General features: G+C 56.5%; 1 protein-coding gene across 8 annotated transcripts in view; it reads left to right on the top strand.

Annotated features, from left to right (window-relative positions):
- CASKIN2 (CASK interacting protein 2) overlaps positions 1-14,078 on the top strand; it is an 86,127-nt gene that overhangs the window by 65,296 nt on the left and 6,753 nt on the right. For 5 of the 8 annotated variants that reach the window (XM_043528558.1, XM_043528557.1, XM_043528556.1 and 2 more), the window contains 14 exons: positions 3,471-3,568; positions 4,089-4,234; positions 4,871-4,966; positions 6,803-6,933; positions 7,446-7,554; positions 8,119-8,227; positions 8,620-8,714; positions 9,006-9,123; positions 9,931-10,101; positions 10,738-10,859; positions 11,699-11,780; positions 13,002-13,096; positions 13,532-13,642; positions 13,974-14,075. In XM_043528558.1, coding sequence (XP_043384493.1) covers positions 3,471-3,568; positions 4,089-4,234; positions 4,871-4,966; positions 6,803-6,933; positions 7,446-7,554; positions 8,119-8,227; positions 8,620-8,714; positions 9,006-9,123; positions 9,931-10,101; positions 10,738-10,859; positions 11,699-11,780; positions 13,002-13,096; positions 13,532-13,642; positions 13,974-14,075 — 1,585 coding nt within the window. The remainder of the gene's footprint in view (positions 1-3,470; positions 3,569-4,088; positions 4,235-4,870; positions 4,967-6,802; positions 6,934-7,445; positions 7,555-8,118; positions 8,228-8,619; positions 8,715-9,005; positions 9,124-9,930; positions 10,102-10,737; positions 10,860-11,698; positions 11,781-13,001; positions 13,097-13,531; positions 13,643-13,973; positions 14,076-14,078) is intronic. The other 3 variants (XM_027834703.3, XM_027834702.3, XM_027834708.3) reach the window with 3 other exon arrangements.

Raw genomic sequence — 14,078 nt, 5'->3', positions numbered from 1 at the left:
CCATTCCCTTTTCTCCTTGTCTGCATTGTATAGGCTCCCTTGGAAATTACTCTCTAGCCTGACCCTTTATTTATATTCCACCCCCTCTCCAAAATCTCTTAAAAGACCAGCTGAGATTGCTAAACCACAACATACCTGCCTATCTCAGCACTTACGAAATCCAAGTACTTCTCAAAAATGATACTGAGTTAAGAAAACCACAGCTGTTACACTGTCAATATAATAAACACACTATTCTTATCAAGTGTAAAGATATTTCATCCCCACCTTAATTCTGACCCATAAATTGGTGGCAGTTTTTTATATATTATATTTGTTACTTTATTTCGGTACCTACAGGTTTTCTTTTAAGGGACTCTGTTAAATGGGAAACATTGTCAGTTAGAATGTTTATTGATTGACCACTAGGATTTTTTGGTAAAGTATTTAGGGTGGCTGTTTCTTGAGAATGATATAGATGAATAGGAAAAGTATAACAAGAAATGATAAGTTATTGATTTTTTGGTAAAGATGTATGCGAGGCTGATCAATCTGGGTCAGACCCATTATGAATGTACAGAGGAATGTTCCCTTTTCCAGAAGGGTTTTGTGTGATTGTTTTCAAATTGCTGATGAAAGAATCATATTTCTTTTGGGTCAGAGAGAAGGTGGAGATGGTATGATGAGTCATACGTTGCATCAGACTTGATAAGAAGAGTGTGTGTGTTCTGCTAGGAGAGCAGTGTAAGGTTTATGACATCCTTAACTATACACTTCCTTGCTTGGGGTTTGTAAATGTTGGGGGAAATGAGGGTTTATTTAGCAACCTTAAGCTGGTTTTTGAAACAAAGTTGCAATGACTTTGGAATTTCCCAGGTTTTTGAGTTTCGTCTTCCTCCTTCCCTTCCTTCCTTCTTTCCTTCCAAATGGAGACAAAGGTTTTGATTTGGACATCAGTGAGATGGACCGATCACTCGATTGTTAAGCAGTGAACAGTGAAGCTCCAGTGGGGGCCTGCTGTGGTCAGGATACACCTGCGGAGATGTGCCCATTCACTAGGTCGCTAAGTTAGCCCTGCATGGCGTGGCCTGTCTGGACTCTGATTACAAGTGAAAGTTGCTTAGAGCTCAGCAAATGTGAGTGTCCAAGCCAGGACTAGAACCCATTTCTTTGGATTCCACAGCTAGCGTCTCCTAGCCAAGTCGTCAAACCACTGTGGTCCTGGGTCTCAGGGCACGCTGCTCTCTCTGGGCCCTGTTCCCTCTGAGACATTCCTATGGATAACGAGAACGTGCAGTGACCCGAGGTGGTATTTCAGAATGTTAGGAGATCTAACCCCTCCTGTTCCTGGCATGAGCCAGCCACTACAGTTATGTCTACACAGCCCGTGACAGTGAGCCTTTCAGCCCGGGTCAACAGATTCAGGCAGTGGGGCTCACACTAGTGGTGTGCAGACAGTGCTTTGAAGTTTTGGCTCAGGCTCTGGAGCCTAGGGACGGTGAGCTGCTGAGCCTGAGTGTCAGCTTGAGCTTCAACTTCAAAGCGCTGTCTGCACAGCTCTGTTGAGAGCTACCATGAACCAGGCTGGGAGGCTTGCTGCTGCGGGCTGTGTAGACGTACCGCATGTGCCTGGCGTAAGGAAGGAACTTCCCCGTGGGCAGGTTACCCCAGAATTTCTTGCCCCTTCATCTGAAGCAGCTGCTGCTGTGATCGTGGACTAGCGGGGCTCCTGGGCTGACCTGCTGCGGGAGCAGCTCTGGGATGGGATGCACACAAGCTCCTGTGGTGCATGGGGCCGCCCCAAGTGAGCTTGCCCACTCTTTGAACGTGGCAGGGGAAAGTTCCGTGCCAGCCCCAGAGCGTGAAGGGAGCAAAGCCTGACTGAGCTCTGAATTCCCATGCTGCTCCCTGTGGGCACTGAGCCTCCCTTGGTCAGACGCAGCCCTTCACATGAATGAAGCAGCCCGGAGCAGGGGGAGCGCAGGGGAAGGAGGGAGCGCTCTAGACAAACAGGCCTCTTTCACAGCCCTGGAACACAGGGTTCATTCATTCTAGCTGGCCTCACACATTCTGCCATGGGCGTCTGACAGGGGGAGAGCCATCCATGCTGGCAGTGAGACTGCAACAGTCAGGGCCAGAGCGGGAGGAGGGGTTAGGCCAGGAGGGGAGTGGGACACACACACACACAATGCCTGAGAATCGCCTGGAAAACCTGTCCCCTGGCCAAACCCCTCAAGTGCTGGGTTTTCTGCCTGCTTGTCCTGCTGCTGCCCAGAGAGCAGAGCTGGCCCCAGGTGGACTCTTCTAATTGCCCCAGCCTTCCTTGTTCCCTCCCTCCCTCCCTCCCTCCGCCTGTAGAGGGCAGAGTAAGGGTAAGGGGCGCTCCCACAATAAGACGATGACAGCATGTACTGCACATAGATCCCTTGAAAAGGGCTGTGAACCCTTGGGATGCAAGGAGCTGTTTTCTCCCCATTTTGCTGTCAGAAAAACTGAGACTCAGAGAGGGAACTTGCCCAAGACTCAGTGTCAGGGCCGACTGGAAACCAACAGAGTTTGAGCACGGCAGCAGGACCTCTGCCAGTGTGCTACGCAGAAGGAGTGCTCTGGCTGAGAATGCCTCAGAGACAGGGATTTGGAAGCAGGTGCTTCCCAGGGTGGGGGACTGCTAGGAGTTTAGTGAGAGCGGGACCAGGTCAGGCTGGTCACACTGGAGAGCTGTAAATAGAAACAGATGGGGAGGGTGGAGAGAGAAAGCACTGCTTGGATTGCTTCGGACTGGGAGAGTTTTCCAGCAGAAAATGTGAGGGGGGCAGGATATAGTTTGGTATATAGGATCAGGTCAGTCTCCTCTAACTCAAGGCATTTGGCAGAGGGTGTTCTGGCCTTGTGGAGAAGCTGCATCTCCTCTCAGGAGCTGTGTGCTATGGGTCTTGGTCTAAACTGTCCACAGACAGCAGCAGGAGAGGTGGTGGAGTAAGAGAGCAAGGCCTGGCTGGTGTGACCAACCATGTATCAAGCTGCCAGGTCTCAGCATGTCTCCCTCAAATGTCTGGTGCCAGTTTGCTTTGGCGTCTCATGGGACAACCACCAGGTCTACAGGAGCCCGTGTGAGATGATTGTGGGGGGAAGAGTCCTGCCAGCTATGTCATGCCAAACTCCTCCGTTGCAGAGTCCTGCTGAACTCAATGGCTTTACACCAGGGACCTGATGTATGTAATGAGTGGAGACGGACAGAGAACTGGGGTTTGCCCCTGTTCTAGCAGCCATATGGTCAGGAACTGTGGGAATGCCTGAGCTGTGGAGCAGCCTAGACTGAGACCAGCCTCCTGGAACTGGAAGATGCAGGGGCAGTGGGAAATCGGCTCTAGATGCTTTTGATTTGGAGAGGAGAGAAATGGCCACCTTTGCCCCCATGCAGGGCTGGGCTTCGAGTGCATGGAGCCATGAAGTTGGCTGCTTCTGAGACCCTTGTCTTTTGCTGTTCTCAGGTTCTCAGCACTGCACCATGCAGCCCTGGGTGGGAGCCTGGAGCTCATCTCCCTGCTGCTGGAGGCACAGGCCACTGTCGACATAAAGGACAGCAATGGTAAGCAGCTGGCTCACCTCAAACCGGGGCTCCACCCACCCTCCCTGCTGCTCCCCCTTACATCCAGGAGGGGACAGTGTCTCCGCCAGCCTACCACTTCCCCCTCACTCCAAGTGACTGGGGAGAACCCGTCTGCCTGTGTAAGGTGGAGGTGCCCTCTGCCTGCCCCCATCCTGAGGGAGCAGTGCACCTGTGACCCCTCCCATGGGGCAAAGCGCCTGCAGCAGGCCCTGCTTTGATCTTTCTTTTGCTGTAGTGAGTGTGGTTGGGAGAAGGCAGCCATAGAGTCATCTCCAGCTCCTCACCCCAGGGAGCTCCATTCACTTTGAGCTGGGGGGCTGATCTGGAGCCTCAGAAGGGGTCAGCATGGTGCTCGTTCTTCAGGCACCCCCATGGGGAGCTCAGCTTCATGAGGTCTAGTTCCTTCCAGCTGCCACCCTGGGGCTCCTACATCGCTAGTGTCGATGTCGTGCTGAGAGCCGGCCTCTCTCGGCCTCCTCCTGACCTTGCTTCCCCACAGGGATGCGCCCGCTGCACTATGCTGCCTGGCAGGGGAGGGTGGAGCCGGTCCACCTGCTGCTGCGGGCAGCCGCCTCGGTCAACATGGCGTCACTGGATGGGCAGATCCCCCTGCATCTGTCTGCGCAGTACGGGCACTACGAGGTGGTGAGTAAGGGAGCCTGGGGAGAGAAGTGACGGAGGCTGTGGGAGCCCAGGTGCCCTCAGAGGCACATTTGTCCGGTCCCGAATCTCCTGGTGCCCCTCACCCAGATTTCCACGGGCCTATCCCCTGTGCCAGCTGGTTGGTAGTGTGGTGACATCGGGTCACTTAGCGGTGATGTAGCATTGGGCTGCCTCCAGGCTTCGGCCTGTGATCCTCTTGCCCCGCAAGAGACCCAGACTCCGCTCCTGGCGTGACTGCTTCCTCCTGGCTTGTGCGGGAGGGACAATCTCTTTGGGGAGGCCCTCGCGCCACTTTCCCACAAACCGCCTCTGCCTGGTCTAACCCTGGAGGGGGCTCAGCCCAGCAGTCCTGCCTGGGAGGGGAGATGCAGCCAGGGGGCTGTGGAAATGGGGAAAGGGAGCAGGCCTTTCAGAAGGGGACAGGGTGCTCTTCACAGGCACCGGAGAGCACGCCTTAGACTGCTGTCCCAACAGGGCCTGTCCGAGGGAGGGGTGGAGGTAGGAGCCGTAGGAAGAGGGGAATAGTTGAATGGGGGTGTCAGGAGGCTGCTTGCTGGATGGAGCATGATCGCCAGCCTTCCTGCATTGCTCCCTTACATGTCCGTTACTCCTTTGCAGTCAGAAATGCTGCTCCAGCACCAGTCCAACCCGTGTCTCATCAATAAGGCGAAGAAAACCCCCCTGGACCTGGCCTGTGAGTTTGGCCGGCTTAAGGTAAAGGACAGCTTGCCTGCAAACTGTGCAGAGCCGCTCTGTTACACCATCCCAGTCGTTCCTGACTTAGGCATTGTATTAGGGCTCATCTCTCTTCCCCTTCACAATAACAATACTACAAGGAACTGGCCAATGCACCACTGCCCTCCGCTGGATGGGATCAGAACTCCTCGGTGCATGTCCTAGGCCAGGGATCTCAAACTCAAATCACCATGAGGGCCACATGTGGACTAGTACATTGGCCCGAGGGCTGCATCACTGAAACCTTTTCATATAAAGGGACAAAAGCCCCATCCCCCCACCCCACCCCCGCTGCCCCCACTCCACTCCTTCCATGCGGCCCTGCCTCTTCCCACCCCTTCCCCTCCCCCATTCCAACCCCTTCCCCAAAGTCCCCACCCCAACTCCGCCCCGTCCCTGACCCTATTCCAACCCCTTCCCCAAATCCCCACCCGTGCCCTGCCTCTTCTCCGCCTCCTCCCCTGAGCATGTGGCCCCCCCACTCCTCCCCCCTCCCTCCTGGAAAGCACTAAGCGCCGCCAAACAGCTGTTTGGCAGTGGGAAGTGCCTGGAGGTAGGCAGAGGAGCGGGGACACGGCGTGCTGGGGGGGGGGTGGGGGAGGGTTGAGGGGAGCTTGGCGGCTGCAGGAAATAACTCTGGGGGGGAGGGGGGACCTTAAAGCTTGGAGGGCCGCGTGTTTGAGACCCCTGTCCTAGGCCCTGTAGTGCTAGCCACTGATGGAGGTTCTCCCTTAGCATCATGTGTTGGGGCAGGAAAATCTAGGTTCTCTCCCTGCTGTGGCTGTGAAGCTCCATGTGACGGCCAGCGCTTTGTCCTTCGATAGCTCCTTCCACCTCAAGGGGTTTTACAAACAGCATGTCCACCCCTGAGGGAGGAGAGTATCATTAGCTCCATTTTACCCATGGGGAAAACGGAGCTACAAAGAGGGGCCAGTGGCAGAGCCCGGATAGAACCCGAGTCCTCTGCTCCAAGCATGGGATGCTGCTCCGCAACCCCCATCTTTCCTCTGCTCCCATTTAAGTCCAGGCTGGTGGCGATCAGACGGGCTGAGCCTTCCTAATCTCCACAGGCGCTGAGGGGGCAGGCTCAGCACAGCTGTGTTTGCGGGCCTGGGATTCCAACCTGGCCGGGCTCGAGGGATTCCTGTCTCGCTGCTTGGGACAGGTGCACGGGTCGCTCTGCATTGCTGGGGCAGGAAGGCTCCCCCCACCCTGTGAGAGCTCAGCAAGCCTACAGAAACACACCCCTGCCATTCGCTGCTGTAAGGGGGCCCAGCCAGTGGGACGGCACTGAAAGCGTGCAGCCAGCTCAATGGAGCAGCCACGAACTGTTTCGCTCTCACCCTGGGGGCGGCAGGGGGCCGTTTTTGTTTCTGTCATTATAAATAGTGCTGTAAAAACAGCCCCGCTCTAGGCGTCTGGGCTGCCCCAAGATACCAATAATTCCCCTTCTGTGTGGGCGTCTCCGGCAGGCCAGGCCAGGGCACGTCTGGGCCTCGGAATCCCTGGCCTTTGGGCCACCGTCTGAAAGGGGGTATCAGGAAAGCAATTCATTACTGCAATGACTGCTAGGGGCTTCAGGGATAGCTGGGCTCTGCCCTTCTCTGGTCCCCCCCTGCTGAGGCTCTCTCAGCACTGGCCATGCACGTGGGGCTGGATCTGAGAGGGGCAGTCCAGGAAGTCCCTTCCTGCCCTTTGGAATGGGGCCGGCTTAGCCATCCACCTGCTGCTGCAGGGCTCCTGGGGAGAGTGGCAGGGGCTCATGTGTCTCCTTTCCATGCTCCCCATCGTTCACCCATCTCTCGCCCACCCTAGGTTGCCCAATTGCTCCTGAACAGCCACATGTGTGTTGCGCTCCTGGAGGGTCAGTCCAAAGACACTAGTGACCCCAACTACACCACCCCTCTGCACCTGGCAGCCAAGAACGGGCACAAGGAGATAATCAGGTAACGGACAGCACTCCAGCCACTGGCCTCGCCCTGCCCCAAACCTGCCAGCCATGAGTTTCCTAACCTGCACAAGCCCGTAGCAGCGTCCACTGCTGATGCACTGTGCCAGACTCTCCTCCTGCCGCTCCATTCCCCAGAGATCCCCATATGCTGCCCTTTGCTTGCCCCAGTCCTAGCCTTGGAGCTCTTTTTCCATGGGGCTTCGGGCCTTCTACCCCAGACCTCCCAGCCCTACTCCAGACCCCCCTGTCCATCACTGGTCCCAAGGGCTCCCTCCAGTTCTCACCCTATGCAATTGGAATTGACATTTGGCTTTGGTATCCAGTGAACTCAAAATCATGATTTTACCCTGGTTGAGACAAGAGATTTGCCCTGCCCCACCCCAAGCCCTGACTCTGCCTGCTGTCCAGCTTCCTTGCCTCACTGCCCATCCTGTCTTCCTGGCTCATAGTGCCCACTTCCTCCTTCTAAACCACCACGGCTTATTCCCCCCCCCACCCCGCCCCCAGGCAGCTGCTGAAAGCTGGGATTGAGATCAACAGGCAGACAAAGACGGGCACGGCCCTGCACGAGGCAGCGCTCTACGGCAAGACGGAGGTGGTGCGCCTGCTGCTGGAGGTGAGCTGACAGGCCCTCACGGGGAAGAAGGGGAGCGGTACCTCAGCTACCAAATCTGCAGCCCCTAGGAGAGATGAGAGCGATCCACTATAAGAGACGGCAGCTGGTGACAGAAGGAGAGAGACAGTGGCTCAGCTCTGGAGGGCGATGGGGGAGGAGAGGTGTAGCCCAGGGCTTGGTTCTGAGGGGATGACTGAGGGGCAGGGGAAGATGCAGCCTGTGGCCTGACTGCAGTGGCTGGTGGGGGACAAGGGACAGAACCTCCCTCCATCACTGCAGCTTCTGGGACTCGTTCCTGTCCTGGTCCTGCTCCCACTTCCTCTTAGTCCCCCCAAACTGCCAGTGATAGCTGGTGAGAGAAGATGGGGACTCTTCTCCCCCAGGCCTCTGAATGCTGGGCCCCCTGCTCCCCCAGAAGGGGTCTGGGTCTGCTGCACAGGAGGTGCTGACCTGCCTGTAGGCTGCCTCCCCAGCAGCAGTTCTAGTGTGTGGCATGGCGTCCCCTGAGTGGCTGCCCAATGGCCCCGGCACTGATGGGGTCTCTGCTGGCTCCCCCACGGGCAGGGTGGCGTAGATGTGAACATCCGAAACACCTACAACCAGACGGCCCTGGACATCGTGAACCAGTTCACCACCTCGCACGCCAGCAAGGACATCAAGCAACTGCTGAGAGGTGAGCTGGGTCTAAGCGTAATGCCAGGCTCTGTTCCACATGCTCTGTAATCCCATGGGCAGAACCAGGAGCCCTGCTGCGGGGAGCTGATTGCCTGGCTCTCACCTGGCAGAGAGAAAACCTTTCTATGGGGGCGTGCGTGGCAACATCCCAACCCTCCTCCAAACAGGCCCTCAGCTAACCTGACTTTGAGTGTTCATGTGAGGGGCCTCAATACCTATATACGCATGCACTGGGGTTCCGTCTTTGGTGGGGACAGCAGGGGACTGAGTTCCTGGCTGTGCTATTAATGTTCGTTCTCTCTCTCTCTCTCTCTTTCTCTTTTTTCCTGTCCCCTGCCCTGTCCCCACGCGTCTCCCATGCTCTTTCTTCCCTCTTTCCCTTCTCTTCAGAGGCATCAGGAATTCTGAAAGTCCGAGCTTTAAAAGATTTCTGGAACCTCCATGACCCGACTGCTCTCAACATCCGGGCAGGAGATATCATCACGGTGAGCAATCACCTGCAGCTGCGCAGAGACCATGGCTAATAATAAAGCTCCCCCACAGCCAAGGACCCTGTATGTTCGCTACAGCACCTCCTGCTGGGCACAGCTGGGAGCTCCCCCACAGCCAGGGACCCTGCACATTCTCTACAGCACCTCCTGCTGGGTGTGGCTGGGAGTTGTCCATAGCCAGGTCTCCTGTATTATGCCATGCTCTGGCTCCTGCTGGTGCTGGGACACCTGTAAGGAGTCTCTCCCTCGGGGGCCTAACACTCTCATGCCTGGTGCCTCACACAGGTCCTGGAGCAGCACTCTGACGGGCGCTGGAAGGGGCACATCCACGACACTCAGAAAGGCACTGATCGAGTCGGCTACTTCCCTCCCTCCATCGTCGAGGTCATCAGCAAGCGGACAGGTCAGTAACACACACACCGTCCTGGAGTGCATTGGGGGGGAGGGTAGGCATATCTCTGACCTGGCCTTCTCCCACCCTCACTACCACCCACCCCCTCCCTGGACCCAGCTCCCACTCCAGCAGCCAGTGGGAAGTGGCAGGGGTGTGGCTCTCTGTCTGACAGCGCCCCCTCTGGCCTGGAGGACTGGTAGCGCAGCAGATATGGACAGTGGCTTCAGATGGGCTCAAGTGAGCTGAATCCTAGTCCCTAGGTGGGAGCAGATGCCCCTTTGTTTACAGGGGGAATAAGTCTGGTGTCAGCGCAGTCCCTGTGGAGGCTGGGTCCATGTCCCTGCAGCAGCCCACAACTCATCCTAGCACTGGAGCAGCGGAGCTGGCTGCAGGTCAGGAGGGTGGAGCTGGGGGTGGGGGGGGCCTAGGCGTCAGGTCTGAGCTGAGGTGCGGCTGTGTGGGGAGCTCAGGACTACGAGTAGTCGGCCAAGCTGGGGTGCATTGGCAAGGAGGAGTTAGCAGAGTCGGGTGTCCTGGGGCCCAGGCCTGGCCTAAGCATTAACATCTGTTCCTAGTGCGTTGAGACAGGAATGATGGACTCAGGCCCTGTTCTCAGGGCCAGGGAAACTCTGGTACAGTCCTGGCTCTGCCCCAGGTTTGCCAGCTGCACACTCACCCACATGATACCTTCCTCTGCACAGCCCCACCCCCCACAGGCACAGTGCTGGGGTATTTCTGGACCCTGCTGTGACTGATGCTGCCCACTCCCCTTCCACACACTCTGCTCTTACACGAGTGTTTTGTCTTTAAATGCAGGCATGACTCTTCCCCGCTTGGTGCCTGCACACCAGCGCCAGGGCATTGCCGCCCCTCCCGGTGGGCTGCAGCCACTCCCAGGTGATGCTCCTCAGCAGGCACCCCTCAGCCTCCCTACTGCCTACGGCCACCTCACCTTAACCAGGACGGCCCCGGAGCCTGAGAACTCAGGTCAGGGTCGCTGCTGGGGAGGGCTGGACAGGGGCTCGTGTCTGGGAGCCCTTCCCCCCAACACCCCTCCCAAGAGATGGAGAAAATCCCCTTCTGGCTCCAAGCAGGAAATTAAAGCAAAGCAGCAGCCTCAGGGAAACCACAGCTCAGGCGACTGTAGAGGTCATTGACGCATAGATACCCCCACATCCAGCCACACACCTGCCATGGCTGCCCCCCACCAGACCTCTTCCCACCTACCCACCCTTCCAGCCTTTTTTCTATAAACGGGATTGTCCTGTGTGCGCTAAGGAACGGTGAACAGCTGAGTGATTCTCTGTGCCCCAGGCAGGGTTGAGGGTCTTGTGGAGGTTGGGCCCTATGCCAATGGCAGGCAGCAGAGTCTGGACAGTGCGCCTCATGCCAAAGCATGTGGGTCTCTGCACTGGGAACACCATGCCCTGTGCAGGTGCCAGTTCCCTTCCTCTGGTCCCACAACATCCTCTCTGCAGGGAATGGGAGTGCTGCGGCTTAGTCCATGCCCTGCCCCGGCACTGAGCGGCTACAGGGATTGGGAGGTGCCAGCCCCAGGACGTCAGGCATCTTCTCCAGCATTCAGTTACATGGGCCCCGATGCCTCTTCTCTCTCCATAACAGCAGGAGACAGGAACAGCGTGGGCAGTGAGGGCAGCATTGGCAGCATTCGCAGCGCCGGCAGCGGGCAGAGCACTGAGGGCAACAACGGGCAGAGCACTAGTATCCTCATCGAGAACGCCACGGTAGGAGGGCAGATACACAGTGCCTGCTGCTCTGTGTCCAGGGAGCAGAGCAAGTCTCACGAGAGGTTTAAGGTCCAAGAGGGCCTGGGTCCACTAGAACCCCAGGGCTACTCTCAACTCCCCCCTGGCTTTCTGAGCCTTGATTGTCTTTCTCTAGCCCCTCTAGGCTCCTTGAGCTGCCCTTTACAGTCCCATGGGTTCATACTGACCCAGGTCACAGGGCCCTCCCCGTTCTCTTTTTAACCCACCCTCTCCACCAGTGATTTGGACGTCCCAGGCCAGTTTCTCTGAGCCGACAGCTTGGTAGTTGTAGCAGCATACTGAGCGTCGGGGAACATGTCGATATTGCACATACTTGTGTTTGAACTGGCATGACCCTTGCAAGGGGCCAGTCTTGCTAAAACCACCCAGATGGAGAGGAGCCTTTGGAAATGCAGCCCTGCCACAGGGACGCACAGGGTTTGAGATTATCACTGTGCCAGGGATGCAGAGCTGAGTGAGCTCAGGAAGGATCTCCCTCAGACACGAGTAGTAGGGCCTTTATCCTCTAGCTGTAGCCCCCAAAGAGGTTCCTGGGCATGGTTGACTGCATAGGTTCCCAGGGCCCTCTTCTCCTGTTGCAGGATACACAGACCTCCTGTCAAGAACAAGGCCTCAGGGCAGGGCTCTTACCCCCAGGCTGTGCAAGGCAGTCCCAGTGCTGTCACCCCTGTGACATCCCTTCCTCTCTGCTGCTGTGTGAGAATTGCTCAGGGGCTGACCAGATACACCCAGTGCAAAGTCGCAAGTCCAGACCCACCATGTCAGACCCTTCTGATTGTCTCTTCTCTCTTATGAAGCCGCTGCCCCCTGGTGGTGAGGACCTACAACTGCACCTCTTAGGATCAAATAGCCAGAATGGGCAGCTGAACTCCTTGACAGGTAAGGAGGGAGACTTCAGGAAGAAACACGGGCGGTGGCTTGGACTAAGTCAGAGCCACCCTCCATCCCCCACTGCCCTTACAGCTCCGAGTCAGTGTACCAGGCTCACCACCCCCAGCCCTTCAGGCTTCCCCAGCAGAGGGGCAGATACTCACTCTCAGGCCTTTCTTGGCAAGACGAAGCCCTTAGCATGTCCCATTACTGCAGAGCCCAGCACTTGGCACCACGGAGCGGAACACACCTTGCCCTGCTGCTGCAGGGGATGGCACTGCATTGACATTGGAGAGTGCTTGCAGCTCGTTCTAGGCTGTTTTTCCTTTTACAATAAAATTGTGGTGGAAGGGAGGGGAAGGGTCTGGTCTACGGTTAGTAAAGGAGCGGGGATTAGGATATCAGGGTTCTATTCCCAGCTCTACCCTAATCTTGCTATAAGACTGTAAGTCACATCTCTTCTATCAGCTTCGGCGTCCCCCTCTATAAAATGGGGGAGAGATTTGCCTTCCTGCCTTCAAGGGTGTAAGGACGGTGCCTTGGCGCCCTCCCCCCAAGTGAGACGGCTACGGAAATGCTGTTATCTCTCTCCACACTTAACACTCAGTCACTGTTTGCATTTGGTATTTTCTATCGTTAGAAAATGCAGGGGCTGAGGAGAGCTTGCTGAATGCCCCCTTGCTGCTGTTCCGAGGCCCACTTCCTCTCCAGTAGCAGGGGAGGGGAGGGAATACTTTCCCCGCTCTGCTCCCAGCCTGCTCAGGGATGGTATCAGCTGCAAGAGACAAATTGTGTTTTGAGATCAGACAAACCAGTCTGCCGAGCTCACTCTGGGCTGCTGCCAGGTGCATGGGGGTCAGAGCTAGGTGAAGGCTCTGGGTCTCTCTCATGCTTTGGAGGAGTTGGACGCAGAGGGGCCTTTGAAGTGGGTATAAGACATCCTGCTCCAACAGCTGCAGCACATGGCTGGCAAGCAGGACACCTGGGGTCTGTGCTCTGCTGCTGGCTCACTGGGTGACATTGTTTGTTAGCACCCCTGCCTTCCTCACTGCAGCAGGCCTGAGAGTTCTGCCCCAGCGGAGGGTTAACGAGCTGTGGCGCAAGGTGCTCTGAACTATTCACACTACAGGGCAAAATGTTCAGCTCCTCCCAGGCCCACGGTCTCTCTCCCCAATGGGTCTCATCCTCGGGCCCATTCCAGTAACTACTGCCCCCTCTCTCTCTGCTCAGGAACCCTTGGGCGCCAGAACCTGACCAACTGTAACGCCAGCAACAGGATCTTCTCTCACCAATACCTCCGCCCTGAACAGCTCTTGGAGGGAAAGGTACCTGGGCCCCTGAGAAGGGCTTTAATGCTACAAATTGGGGGTGAATATTTTAGAGCAGGGGCCCAGGCCTGGCCAACCCATGGGCTCACATTTTAAGCAGCTGCTATCTTTGACTCACTGGCATGGGGGAAGCCATGGTGAAACGGCCACCTCTCACGTGAGTCTCTCCACAGGCACACGTAGCAGCAGGGCCTGAAGAACACTACAGGGCATGGGGGCAGAGAAGCAGGGGTCTGATACAATCCAGCTCTTTCAGAATGCTCTTGCCCTATTCCTTTTATTCCAGCCAGTTTGACAGTATAGGGGTGGGAGTCATTGTCCCCGTCCCAAGGGGACGTGCTGCATTGCACAGAGCAGCCTGGAACGTTTCTGCCCCTCCCGAGCCCATGCAGCCACGGTCATGGGCTGTTCTGTGTCGGCTTCTCTCTCCAGGATGCAGAAGCCATTTACAACTGGCTGAGCGAGTTCCAGCTGGAGTTCTACACGGCCAACTTCCTCAATGCTGGTTATGACGTCCCCACCATCAGCCGCATGACCCCAGAGGTAAGGTCAGGTGGGTTCAGGGGCTACTGGTGAGAGCATGGCCCCAAAGAACAGGGCAGTGCCAGGGTCCAAAGGCAGGGGCCTAGCCACTGCTGCTTGCCTTTTCCAGTGACTGGCACCACACCTTAGACTGTGGCTGTCGGAGAGTCCCTGCCATTCCCTCTCTTTAGCTGGTATTTCTAGAGCATCCATTGCTATAGTACCAGCACTAACCCGTGATATCTCCAAGGCATTCCCTCCACACTGAAGTGGGAGCTGCTGACTCCTTGCACTACATCAGCTAACTTTTGAGCATCCCCATTAATGAAGGCAATCACTATGTTTGTTTTAGGACCTAACAGCCATTGGGGTGACTAAGCCGGGGCACAGAAAGAAAATCTCCACTGAGATTGGGCAGCTCAGCATTGCAGAGTGGCTGCCAAATTACATTCCTGTG

This window comes from Chelonia mydas, chromosome 14, assembly GCF_015237465.2.
Source record: "Chelonia mydas isolate rCheMyd1 chromosome 14, rCheMyd1.pri.v2, whole genome shotgun sequence".
NCBI classification, from domain to species: domain Eukaryota; kingdom Metazoa; phylum Chordata; order Testudines; family Cheloniidae; genus Chelonia; species Chelonia mydas.
Note: the sequence above shows the minus strand (reverse complement) of the source record. Positions and strands in the feature narration are given on the sequence as shown.